The sequence below is a fragment of the Schistocerca americana genome, chromosome 6, assembly GCF_021461395.2.
Source record: "Schistocerca americana isolate TAMUIC-IGC-003095 chromosome 6, iqSchAmer2.1, whole genome shotgun sequence".
Taxonomy (NCBI): domain Eukaryota; kingdom Metazoa; phylum Arthropoda; class Insecta; order Orthoptera; family Acrididae; genus Schistocerca; species Schistocerca americana.
The window spans coordinates 16,095,878-16,110,311 of NC_060124.1; the positions used below are offsets into that span (position 1 = coordinate 16,095,878).

The 14,434-nt window shown below is 44.4% G+C and overlaps 1 protein-coding gene across 2 annotated transcripts in view; it reads left to right on the forward strand.

Moving 5' to 3' along the window:
• Positions 1 to 14,434, forward strand: part of LOC124619781 (centromere/kinetochore protein zw10 homolog) — a 202,720-nt gene that overhangs the window by 122,980 nt on the left and 65,306 nt on the right. For both annotated transcript variants that reach the window (XM_047146367.1, XM_047146368.1), the window contains exon 7: positions 5,332 to 5,538. In XM_047146367.1, the coding sequence (XP_047002323.1) occupies positions 5,332 to 5,538 (207 nt within the window). The remainder of the gene's footprint in view (positions 1 to 5,331; positions 5,539 to 14,434) is intronic.

Genomic DNA, 14,434 nt, shown 5'->3' on the forward strand with positions numbered 1-14,434 from the left:
CTACCGGGTCATTTTCAGCCATTGACCTATCTCTCTGCTCTCCAGCACTCACCGACTCTGTTCACTGGGAGGTCATTGATGACCTACATTCCAGTGACCACTTCCCCATCGTCATTCACCTACTGGATGATGTGTTGCTGTAACAGAAGCCACCAACATGAATGACTGACAGGGCTAACTGGATGCTGTTCAGACAATTGGCTGTGTTTGAACACTGTGACACCATCCAGGAATGGGGGGATCACATCATGCATGTGATCCATCACGTTGCTGATGTATCCATACCAAAGTCTTTCAGCCCTCTTAAGAGGCAACCTGTACCTTGGTCGACAGACGAGTGCCATTCAGCCATCTGGGACAAGCGTGCAGCTCTTAGACGGTTTAAATGCCGCCCAACAGTGGACAATCTCACTGCCTTTCGAATCGCAAGAACCAAGGCTAATCGGGTCATTAAAGAGAGCAAAAAATGATCATGGCTAGAGTTCCTGGACTCCATCAACCATTCCACTTGTTCCCCAAAAGTATGGAGAGCCATCCAAAGGATTTCCAGTAAACATAGCCATTTACCGATAGCAGTAGTGCTGAAACAGGAGTGCCTCCAAACAACACCCAGAGACATTGCTCAGATGCTGGCCAAGCATTTTGCACAAACTACTGGTTTTCATTGCTAGCATGCAACTGTAGAAAGGGAAAAGTTGAACTCCCCTTTTTCCATGTGGAAACTCAAATCGGCTCTGACTGACACTTAAGACACTGCTCCCGGCACGACCACTTCCGGTACTGCATGCATCGACATTTGCCGGCAGAATCAAAGGAAATCCTCCTCAAATGTTTTAATCTAATGTGGCAAACAGGCAACTTCCCCAATTCATGGAGAGAGGCATTTCTGATCCCTATCCTCAAACCAGGAAAGGACAGCACATGTCCCAGTAGTTATCGGAGCATCGCCTTAACGAACCATGTAGAAAAGACCACGGAGCAAATGGTTAACCATCGTCTGGTCTGGTTGTTAGAGACCAGGAAATTCCTTAGCCACTCTCAGTGTGAATTCCAAAGATTTCGGTCCACTTTCGACAACCTGACCCTCCTAGAGGCGGCCATTCAGCAGGCTTTCCTCCATAAGCATCACTGTATTGGCATTTTCTTCAATATAATTAAGGTATACGATACTACTTGGAGACACAGTATTCGTGCATAACAACATCAATGGGGCTTTCATTGCCACCTCCCCATCTTCATAGGGTTTCCCTGTCTCAGTGATATTTTAGGACCTGAGATGGTGACACGCAGTCTGTTCTACACTCCTGGAAATGGAAAAAAGAACACATTGACACCGGTGTGTCAGACCCACCATACTTGCTCCGGACACTGCGAGAGGGCTGTACAAGCAATGATCACACGCACGGCACAGCGGACACACCAGGAACCGCGGTGTTGGCCGTCGAATGGCGCTAGCTGCGCAGCATTTGTGCACCACCGCCGTCAGTGTCAGCCAGTTTGCCGTGGCATACGGAGCTCCATCGCAGTCTTTAACACTGGTAGCATGCCGCAACAGCATGGACGTGAACCGTATGTGCAGTTGACGGACTTTGAGCGAGGGCGTATAGTGGGCATGCGGGAGGCCGGGTGGACGTACCGCCGAATTGCTCAACACGTGGGGCATGAGGTCTCCACAGTACATCGATGTTGTCGCCAGTGGTCGGCGGAAGGTGCACGTGCCCGTCGACCTGGGACCGGACCGCAGCGACGCACGGATGCACGCCAAGACCGTAGGATCCTACGCAGTGCCGTAGGGGACCGCATCGCCACTTCCCAGCAAATTAGGGACACTGTTGCTCCTGGGGTATCGGCGAGGACCATTCACAACCGTCTCCATGAAGCTGGGCTACGGTCCCGCACACCGTTAGGCCGTCTTCCGCTCACGCCCCAACATCGTGCAGCCCGCCTCCAGTGGTGTCGCGACAGGCGTGAATGGAGGGACGAATGGAGACGTGTCGTCTTCAGCGATGAGAGAGTCGCTTCTGCCTTGGTGCCAATGATGGTCGTATGCGTGTTTGGCGCCGTGCAGGTGAGCGCCACAATCAGGACTGCATATGACCGAGGCACACAGGGCCAACACCCGGCATCATGGTGTGGGGAGCGATCTCCTACACTGGCCGTACACCACTGGTGATCGTCGAGGGGACACTGAATAGTGCACGGTACATCCAAACCGTCATCGAACCCATCGTTCTACCATTCCTAGGCCGGCAAGGGAACTTGCTGTTCCAACAGGACAATGCACGTCCGCATGTATCCCGTGCCACCCAACATGCTCTAGAAGGTGTAAGTCAACTACCCTGGCCAGCAAGATCTCCGGATCTGTCCCCCATTGAGCATGTTTGGGACTGGATGAAGCGTCGTCTCACGCGGTCTGCACGTCCAGCACGAACGCTGGTCCAACTGAGGCGCCAGGTGGAAATGGCATGGCAAGCTGTTCCACAGGACTACATCCAGCATCTCTACGATCGTCTCCATGGGAGAATAGCAGCCTGCATTGCTGCGAAAGGTGGATATACACTGTACTAGTGCCGACATTGTGCATGCTCTGTTGCCTGTGTCTATGTGCCTGTGGTTCTGTCAGTGTGATCATGTGATGTATCTGACCCCAGGAATGTGTCAATAAAGTTTCCCCTTCCTGGGACAATGAATTCACGGTGTTCTTATTTCAATTTCCAGGAGTGTATTTGAGCAGGAGAATGGTGTCCCACAGGGCAGTGTTTTAAGTGTTACCCTCTTTGCTATAGCCATCAATAGTATCACGTCTATGGTAAGCAGTACTGTACAGTGCTCCTTATTTGTGGATGATTTTGCTGTTTTCTGTTCCTCCTCCAGTGTTGCAATGGCAGCCGTAGTTGGAACTTACAGTGCGGAGGTTAGAGGAGTGGGCTGCAAAGACAGGTTTTCAGTTTTCTGCAGTAAGTGTGGTGTGTGTGTGTGTGTGTGTGTGTGTGTGTGTGTGTGTGTGTGTGTGTGTGTTTCATTTTAATCGTTCTCATCATCTTTTTAATTTGTCTGCCTTGAATATGGGAGACACCATCCCACATTCTAGAGACACAGAGCAGTTTCTGGGCATCATTTCTGACTCGTGGTCGTCGTGGTTGCCACAACTGCGAGACCTGAAAGCCAGAACCTTGAAGGCACTGAACATCACCAACTGCCTCAGTCACAGGACTTGGGCAGTGGATAGGGTGCATCTCCTCCAGATTTGGTGTATAGGTCAGTGAGGCCCTCTTATTTGAGGATCATTGATGCTGTCCATCATGAGGGGGATTTGACTGGCCACGGGTGCCTGTCGTACCATTCTCGTGCCCAGCCTCTGTGCTGAGGCGTGAGGAACCGCCACTTACCATCCGGCACCAGCTCCTCATGGTGAGTCAGGCGCGTAAGTTCCTGGCAACTCCAACTTCACCCACACTCCCTACTGTTGCTCATCAACCTCTGGAGTGCCTTTTTTTCTAACCGTCTATGAGTCACAATGCCATTTGAGATCTGGGTGCAGCATGTGCTGGAGTGACTCAGTGCAGAGCCAGTACAACCCGAAATCCAGGTGTTTTTTTTTTTTTTTTTTTTTTTTTTTTTTTTTTTTTTTTTTTTTTTTTTTTGTCTGCCGCCCTGGTTACTGACGAGGCTCATAGTGATTATAGATTTGGTGCAGAACAGGAGAGATAGCACTCATGCTTCCATTTTTAATGTGATGTTTTCTAACATTTTATCTGAGCACCACAACCATGTAGCTGTTTCAACAGATGGGTCTAAGCAGGGGGCCTGCGTTGGTTGCTCTGTCATCTTCCCCGATCATTTTCTCAAGTTTAGACTGCCTCTAGAATTTCTTATCTTCGACATAGAATTTTATGCACTCTTGCAGGTGCTGGAGCAGATGAGATGTTCTACTAATGTTCAATTTCTCGTCTGTTCAGATTTCTGAGCACCCTTCACTCTCTCCAGCATTTGTACCCAGCAGATAAAGTAACCCAGACTATCCAGAATGCCCTCCTCCAACTACAGCGACTGCGGAAGGGGGTGTCTTTCTGCTAGGTACCAGGGCATGTGGGAATTGTGGGGAACGAAAGGGCGGATCGAGCAGCCGAGGAGGCGTGTCGTGACCCTCAGGTATTTCGGTGTGCTATACCCCTGCAGGCTATCACCTCGCTGTTGAGGTATGAAGTCCTGTGTCGATGGGAAGAGGAGTGGCTGGAAGTGACTGACGATAAGCTCCTTGTTGTAAAGCCCACAACTTGGCCGTGGCATACTTCCTTCCAGCCACAACGACGGGATGAGGTCCTCCGTACTCGTCTTCACGTAAGCCACAGTCCTGTGATGCATGGATTCTTACTCCAGCGAGAGGACCCTCCAATATGTGGTGCTTGTGGCATGCAGATCACGATGCATCACATTTTAGTGGACTGCATTTTATTTGCAAACCAGTGGACTACGACGGATTTGCCAGCGAATCTGCAGTCTATTTTATGTAATGATCAGACGAATTTGGTTCAAGTTTTTAATGTTTTGTGAACTGTCCAACATTTTTAACAAGATTTAAGGGAGGTGTTTTAATTTGTCAACAGGGTGGCTGGCTCCCCCAAGTTTTTTGTAAGTGGTCAGCCAGTCACATATCCCTGTGCTTTTCTTTTAGCCCGTCTGTGTTTTGTTTTCTCAGTGTTTTAATTTCTAGATTAGCACTCTTCCCTCCTAACTGGTTTTAGTGCATGTGAGATAGCGTGACTGTGTGGTCATTTTGAGTGTATGAGAGCACAACAATTTTAGTCCCTCCCCACATTTGTTTGTCTTAATAAATGTAAGGGCACTGATTGACCCCCGCCATTGGGCACCTACAAGATCCAAAAAGAGATGCGCCCGTGCGCGCACGCGCCCACACACACACACACACACACACACACACACACACACACACCATTATTATTTAATATGATAGTGTGACACTGAGCCACCTCCCAGATTGAGAAATATTGAAATAGATTAGTTTGTAAGAGAACGTTAATGTAAGCAGCATAAAAATTGCAAGATAGTGAGTGATCACAGACAGAAGAAACTGCAGCAGATAGTTAACCACTAAAGGAAATAACTAAATAAAGTTCATGTGACTAAAATAAGTATCTTTACAATGACTAGAGGTAATAGAGGGAAAGGATACAGTTAGTGATTACAATTAGCTAACACCATTTCTCTCTATTCCCTCTAGTCATTGTAAAGGTATTTTTTTTGTAAATAAATAATTTATTGATTATTTTTGTTACTGATAGTTATTTTTGTATTTTTATTTGTTTTCAGCCCTTTTCCACAACAACTGCATGTATTTAGCTCATCATCTTCTAACACTTGGCCACAGTTACAGAGACAGGCTACCAAAAGTTCTGGGAAGCCATTTTGTAACATTTGTTGACCAGGTACCTAAACTACGTGAACTGGGAGGCACTGTATTCCTTAAATACATGCAGAGCCAACGAAAACAGATTCTGGAGATTCTCAGAAGCTCAGGTACGTTTTGTACTTTTTTGCATAGGCAGTGGTGTTGCAGTGATTTCAAATACTAAGAAATAGTGCAAGGTAAAATAAGTGCTGGGAAATATGTCTTCGCAAAATATGTGGTGTTGGAAATTTTTTTGAAATTTAGCAGAAAATTTACCATTACTGCTTTTCATATGGATCAAAGCACAGATTTGAGTAATTATGCAGTCTACTGAGAATGAAAATTATGGCTCAGCTTAGATAAAACACACAGTTACCAAAGAAGGGAAAAGCATTTCCTCTACTGAGGAATGATGCAGTCAACTGAGAATGAATATTATTGCTCACCTTAGATAAAACACACACTTACAAAAGAAGGGAAAAGCGTTTCCTCTATCACACAACACCATGCTGAATCAAATTCTGTTAAAGAAAATATTAAATAAGGGACACTTAAAATAAAAACTAAACCCAGCCAGTGACAGAGAAGCCAGTCACATTAATTTAAGGACAAAATTGAGTTGAGTTTCTGAGTAAAGATGTGCCCTACCTACGAGATTTAGCTTTCAAATTATGTAATATTAAATGTATCTGGTATAAAAATAGCTTTAAAAATTAATAACTCACAAACGGCTTAAGAGATTCGTACAAGTATGTCAATAGATAGGTCTCAGTGAGTGTTATCGAATTGTTTTGGTAGATTTTTTGTGAATGTCGCATATTTTAAATTACAGGCTGTAATGTATCTTCTGTGCATGAAAAAGTGAATTTTGTCATAAATGTGAAACAGTGAAAGTAGATTTAATTAGGGATGTATGACTGTAATTAATTTTAATTGTTTACTTTTATTGATGACACAATGCTGCAAAATAGTATCCATATGGATAGAAATACTATTTCTAACAAAACCTTTAAAGCTACAGAAAAAAATGTGGTCAACATTAGAAATCTGATGAAATTAGCATCCAAATTAATGTTTAATAGTATTACGGAAAGGTTAGTTGCTACTCACCCTACAGTGGAGATGCTGAGTCGCAGATAGGCACAACAATTAGACTGTCACAAAATAAGCATTCAGCTCACAAGGCCTTTGTCAGAAACAGATCAACACCACACACACACACACACACACACACACACACACACACACACACACACACGCAAATGCAACTCACACACACATGACCGCAGTCTCTGGCAGCTGAAGCCACACTATGCAGCAGCAGCAGCAGCAGCAGCAGCAGTAGTGCATTATGGGAGAGGCAACTGGTGAGGCTGGGGCAGGGAGGGGGAGGGATAGCGTGGTAGGGCTGGAGGACAGTGATGTGCTGCTGGGGAGTGTGCAGGGATGTCGTGAGATGGGGGTAGGGCAGTTAAGTGCAGTCGAGAGGTTAGATGGAGGGCGGGAGAGGGATAGCAAAGCAGAGAAGTAGAGAGACTGTGTGTGTTGGTGGAATAAAGAGCTTTGTAGTGCTTGAATGGGAACAGGGAAGGGGCTAGTTGAGGGAGGACAATGACTAATGAAGGTTGAGGCCAGGAGGGTTATGGAAACATGGGGTATATTGCAGGGAGAGTTCCCACATACGCAATTCAGAAAAGCTGGTGTTGGTGGGAAGGATAGATATGGCACAGGCTGTGAAGTGGCCATTGAATTGAGGAATGTTGTGTTGGCCAATGTGCTTAACAACAGGGTGGTCCAGTTGTTTCTTGGCCACAGTTTGTCGGTGGCCATTCATGCAGACATGCTTGTTGGTTGTCATACCCACATAGAATGCAGCACAGCAGTTGCAGCTTACCTTGTAGATCACATGACTGGTTTCACAGGTAGCCCTGCCTTTGATGGGATAGGTGATGCTTGTGAACGGACTGGAGTGGTGGAAGGATGTATGGGACAGGTCTTGCATGTAGTTCTATTTCTGGGATATGAGTCATGAGGTAAGGGGTTGGGAGTAAGGGATGTGTATGGATGTTAGGAGTAGGGATTGTGTATTATGGATGGTCAAGGATATTGTGTAGATTCGGAGATGGTGGATACCACTTTGAGAGGGATGGGAAGGATACTGGGTAGGCCATTTCTCATTTCAGGGCATGAGGAGAGCTAGTTGAAACCCTGGTGGTTGCTCCAGTCTTTGGTGGTGTTGAGTTATGAGGGGAATGCTCCCTCTGTGGACAGACAATAAGACTATGGGAGGTGGTGGTTACTGGAAAAATAAGGCACCGAAGATTTGTTTTTGTACAAGGTTGGGAGGAGAATTATGGTCTGTAAAGACCTCAGAGGGACCCTCGGTACATTTCGAGAGGGACCGCTCGTCACTGCAGATGCAATGACCATGGGTGGCTAGCCTGTATGGAAGGGACTTCTTGGTATGGAATGGGTGGCAGCTGTTGAAGTGGAGGTACTGCTGGTGGTTAGTAAGTTTGGTATGGGCAGAGGTACTGATGTAGCCATCGTTGAGGTTGAGGTCAACATTTAAGAAGGTGGCTTGTTGGGCTGAATAGGACCAGGTGAAACTAATGGAGGAGAAGCTGTTGAGGTTCTGGAGGAATTTGGATAGGGTGTCCTCACCCTCGATCCAGATCACAAAGACGTCATCAATGACTCTGAAACAGGTGAGCGGTTTACAATTCTGGGTGTTTAGGAAGAATTCCTCTATAAAGCCCATGAATAGCTGGGCTTAAGTTGGTGCCATACTAGTATCCAGAGGCATACCCTGGGTTTGTTTGTGGGTAATGCCTTCAAAGGAGAAGTAGTTGTGGGTGAGGACGTAGTTGATCATGGTGACTAGGAAGGAGGTTGTTGGTTTGGAATCCGTTTGGCATTGGCAAAGGTAGTGTTCAATAGTGGTAAGGCCATGGGCATTAGGGATATTAGTGTAAAGGGAGGTGGCATAAATAATGATGAGCAGAACACCTTGTGGTAAAGGGACAGAAACTGTGGGGAGTCAGTGGAGGAAATGTTTGTTATCTTTTATATAGGAGTATAGGAGGGTAAGTTCTGGGTAATAGACTGTGAAGGTGTTGGTCTACAAGGACAGAGTGTCTGTGTGTATGGGAGGAGGGGGCGGGGGGGGGGGGGGGGGGGGCACAGTAACTGGTCCCAGCGGGGTGTCCTGGGTGGTTGGGTTTATGGACTTTAGGAAGCATGTAGAAGGTAGAAGTTCGGGGAGTGGTTGGGGTAAGGAGTGAGATGGACTCGGGGGAGAGGTTCTGGGATGGGCCTAAGGATTTGAGGAGAGACTGGAGTATTAAATATACAGGGTGTCCCAGCTATCTTGTCTACCCAAAATATCTCTGGAACAATAACAGCTATTGGAAAACGACTTTCACCGGTATCAATGTAGGGCTGGGTCCCATGAATGTACATATTTGGAAACATTCTAAAACGAAAGCATATGTGTTTTTTTAACACAAACTTATGTTTTTTTAAATGGACCTCCTATATTTTTTCTTCAGCAATCCATAGCATGACAAACCACATACACAGTGGCGTTGATTGCATCGCAGTATTCCCATTACATCCCGAGATATTGAGATGCGAAGTTGACGCTTGAAACACCCGACATGCGCTGCTAGCGCACGTCCTGAGGCTCAGGCGTGAACCCCATGCTGCCCGTAATCGCGATGTGATTGACATGTGTAATCACACCTCCATACTTATCAAGAGGTCCGAAATGAATAATACGGTCTGTGCCATCCACTCTCATAAGCACATAATGGTTTCCCTCTTACATGTTTTACGTATCTACGTACACAATATGAACCAGTACCGATCGGTGTACACCTGTCAGGTTGTCTTATTTATCCTGCACACCCAAAATAAGGTTTATCTAATGCGTTATATGACCCATTGTGCCTGTCGCGCAGGGCCTGACTACCTAGTCAAGTGTCCAACGTAGTTCCCACTACTGCCACAGTTACCACTTCGCCTTGTTTATGATTTGCGACCCATGCAAACTCCTGTACTCCACCACCCTCCAAGCATCCCATTTGTTGTTGCTTTGGCGTGCAGTACACCGCGTGCCAGTGTAGTCATGCATCAGAGTAATCTAGTGACGGCACGGAGGTAGTACACATTGTGAATAAACGTTGTGTTGTGGAACTTATACTGTACAGTATAATGTACACACATGAAGATATAGTAGAAATGCTGCTGATCTATGGAGAATGTACGTTGATGGGAAATACGTTATGAGATTGCTTGTTTGTTGATAGTACTGTTAGCAAACATTATGATTATTATGTTAATATGTCTGTTTTCTACCCTACTCTACATACTTGTACTGTACCCTGTTGTAAGTGGACGAAATGCTGTTCAGGCAGAACGACTGTACAGAAGACGATTCCCTGACAAGCCATCGCCTTAGCGCCAGATGTTTGGTCGTCTCACATCTCGTCTACGTGAAGCGGGAAGCTTAAATCCATGACCTCGACATTGTCGTAGAACACGCACAGATGAACGTGCTGAAGTTGCTGTGCTCGCTACCATAGCTGTGAATCCTCAAATCAGCACATGCCAAATTGAACATGAAGTTGGTGTGTCGAAATCAAGTGCACAGCGTATTCTTAAACGTCATAAATTTCATCCTTACCATGTTCATTTACACCAGGATCTTCATGGAAATGACTTCTGCAATAGGGTAACATTTTGTCGGTGGGCTCAGCAAAAACTTCTGACTAATTCAAATTTTTTTGCAGATGTTCTCTTTACCGACGAGGCATCATTCTCCAACAAAGGAATTGTCAATATGAGGAATATGCATTATTGGTCCGTAGACAATCCAAAATGGCTCCGTCAGGTAGAGCATCAACGTTCGTGGAAAGTTAATGTTTGGTGTGGGATTATTGGAGATACCATTATCGGACCTTTCTTTATAAATGGCAGACAATACTCCAGATTTATACGACACAATCTTCCTGTTCTCTTGGACACCGTACATCTGAACCGGAGAATGGTCATGTGGTATCAGCATGACGGATGCCCTGCACATAAAGCCGTACGAGCACGACGACTTCTGAACCGTAAGTTCCCTGGTAGGTGGATTGGACGAGGTGGCCCAGTTAGGTGGCCTGCCCGATCTCCGGACCTTACACCGCTGGATTATTTTCTTTGGGGAGTAGTGAAGGATGCTGTTTACCAACATGAACCAACAACACCAGAGGACATGAAGCAACACATTATTGATGCTTGTACAGCCATCAAAGAGGAAACAGTAGCACGAAGTAGTGCATCCTTCATCCACAGAGTGACCCTATGTATGCAAGCCAATGGGCATCACTTTGAGCGTGAAATGGGAACGCTATGTTTAGTATGTAGTGCTGGTATCACAGTGGAAGTTTCTACAAAGGGCCATTTTACCCAGTGATGTTAAGAAACATTTGTTTGCAACAATTTGTCATTTAATGCATTAGATAAACATAACATTGATAATTATGTGATAATAAAACTAATTGGTCAAACATGTTTACATTCATCTTCTATGTCCTACCTGAACTTCCCAAATCAAAAGATTTTTACCTAGACAACGGTAAAACTTTTAGTTCACTTACTCGTTTCACTAAAACCATCAACATGAATTTTGCTATTACGAGTGAATGATTAACTGTCACTTGCGCTAGATCTACAGTAAAGTAAAGTTTTAACATTGAACGGCAATACCTTTTTAGTAACGGATTAACAATAAGCGAAGTTAACTTTGTGACTAACGTTGTAGTACACAGATATGTTACAGAACCGCATCACCCCTAGCCTATGGGATAAATACCTGCTGGAATGTATGACGTTAATGCAGGATGGCAGCAGACCGTATTATTTGTTTCGGACCTCTTGATAAGTATGGAAGTGTGATTACGCATGTCAATCACATCGCGATTACGGGCAGCATTGGGTTCACGCCTGAGCCTCAGGACGTGCGCTAGCAGCGCATGTCGGGTGTTTCAAGCGTCAACTTCGCGTCTCAATATCTCGGGATGTAATCGGAATATTGCGATGCAATCAACGCCATTGTGTATGTGCTTGGTCATGCTATGGATTGCTGAAGAAAAAATATAGGAGGTCCATTTAAAAAAAACATAAGTTTGTGTTAAAAAACACATATGCTTTCGTTTTAGAATGTTTCCAAATATGTACATTCATGGGCCCCAGCCCTACATTGATACCGGTGAAAGTCGTTTTCCAATAGCTGTTATTGTTCCAGATATATTTTGGGTGGAGAAGATAGCTGGGACACCCTGTATATCATATTTTTCATACTCCAGTCCCTCCTCAAATCCATAGACCCATCCCAGAACCTCTCCCTGGAGTCCATGTCTCTCCTCATCCTTACCACTCCCCACACTCCTACCCTTTACATGCTTCCTAAAGTCCATAAACCCAACCACCCAGGATGCCTCATCGTGGCCAGTTACTGTGCTCCCAAAGAGAGAATCTCTACTCTGATAGACCAGCACCTTCAGCCTGTTACCCAGAACCTAATCTCCTATGAAATATTTGGTCACTGATTTGTAAAATTCTGTGTGTGTTGATCGCATATACTTAGAAACATTTTTAGCATGAGGATCTGAATATTTCATGTCAGGTGACTTCATCTAAACTTTATAACTGTTCTGCAGTTATCTTTGATGGTGATATGCAATTACACTATCGTCAGTTTACAGTTATGGAACTTCAACTTTTGACTTGTGCTAAAGCCACATTTAATAATTTAACTGATTTTCTGATGTTTATGCAATCACTTGATGCTAGTTAGCCTATTTAAACATTCTCACAGACAGATATTATTTCAGTAATAAATGATTGAGAGTCATGAGAAGTGACACTTCTTTTTCTGCAAATGAACTCTGTTGTAGATTATAACACCATGAGAAGTGAATGTTATTTCACTGTAAATTCCTGCCTGCGTACACTGAATGTGTGACTAAATTTATTTAGGTTTAATGCATTATATAGTGTTGATTGGCTCCTGGATAGTAACGAAGCTAGCATTTTTGAAATCCAACCACGCGTTATGTAGACCATAACACTACAGTGTGTTGTAGTGCTTCTTCAAGTTTTGTTTACACAGAAGCATATGGGGGTTCACAAGTAGTTATTTGTTGGAAGCAACTGTGTCTGACTCCACCAATTGTCAGTCATTTGTCATCAGGGATCAGCAAGAAGGGTAGAGGGAACATTTCATTTACATTCCTAATATTATCCATGAGGTCACATGCAACTATCAAAATCCGCCACAGGAGAATTCAAAACTGATTTTAACTGTCATCTATAGTTCATTTGTTAATCCATATGACACTCAATCACAATTCCCTATACCATTACTCCAACTCTTCTGGATGTCCCCATTATACAGCCAGTCTCATTGTTAGAAAAGAAGTAAATGTGTGAGAGACATACTTGATCTCCTTTCAACTTGGGCGAAACGATAAAATACCTGACGGCTTACCAGAGAGGACATTATCATCGTTGATAAAGAACGTCCGTCCTCAGAGACCAAAAACAGGAAAAGTTAACGTAATATTGGTAAACTGCAGGAGTATCCAGGGCAAGGTTCCTGAATTAGTATCTCTTATTGAAGGAAATAGTGCACATATAGTATTAGGAACGGAAAGTTGGTTAAAACCGGAAGTGAACAGTAACGAAATCCTAGACACAGAATGGAATATATACCGCAAGGATAGGATAAACGCCAATGGTGGAGGAGTATTTATAGCAGTAAAGAATTCAATAATATCCAGTGAAGTTATTAGCGAATGCGAATGTGAAATAATCTGGGTTAAGTTAAGTATCAAAGGTGGGTCAGATATGATAGTCGGATGCTTCTATAGACCACCTGCATCAGCAACCGTAGTAGTTGAGCGCCTCAGAGAGAACCTGCAGAACGTCGTGAAGAAGTTTCGTGATCATACTATTGTAATAGGGGGAGACTTCAATCTACCAGGTATAGAATGGGATAGTCACACAATCAGAACTGGAGCCAGGGACAGAGACTCTTGTGACATTATCCTGACTGCCTTGTCCGAGAATTACTTCGAGCAGATAGTTAGAGAACCAACTCGTGAAGCTAACGTTTTAGACCTCATAGCAACAATAGACCGGAACTTTTCGACTCCGTGAATGTAGAAGAGGGTATCAGTGATCATAAGTCAGTGGTTGCATCAATGACTACAAGTGTAATAAGAAATGCCAAGAAAGGAAGGAAAATATATTTGCTTAACAAGAGTGATAGGGCACAAATCGCAGAATATCTGAGTGACCACCATCAAACGTTCATTTCTGAGGAAGAGGATGTGGAACAAAAATGGAAAAAATTCAGAAACATCGTCCAGTACGCCTTAGATAAGTTCGTACCGACTAAGGTCCAAAGCGAGGGGAAAGATCCACGGTGGTATAACAATCATGTACGAAAGGTACTACGGAAACAAAGAAAGCTTCATCATAGGTGTAAGAGTAGTCGAATCATAGCTGATAAGGAAAAGCTGAACGAAGCGAAAAAGAGCGTAAAGAGAGCAATGAGAGAAGCATTCAACGAATTCGAACATAAAACATTGGCAAACAATCTAAACAAGAACCCTAAAAAGTTTTGGTCATATGTAAAATCGGTAAGCGGATCTAAATCCCCTATTCAGTCACTCATTGACCACGATGGCACCGAAACAGAGGACGACCGAAGAAAGGCAGAAATACTGAATTCAGTGTTCCGAAACTGTTTCACTGCGGAAAATTGTAACACGGTCCCTGACTTCAGCCGTCGCACGGACGCCAAAATGGAAAATATTGAAATAAACGATATCGGAACTGAAAAACAACTGCTATCACTTAGTAGCGGAAAAGCATCCGGACCAGACGAGATACCCTTAAGATTCTACAGTGATTATGCTAAAGAACTTGCCCCCTTTCTATCAGCAATTTATCGTAGATCGCTGGAAGAAC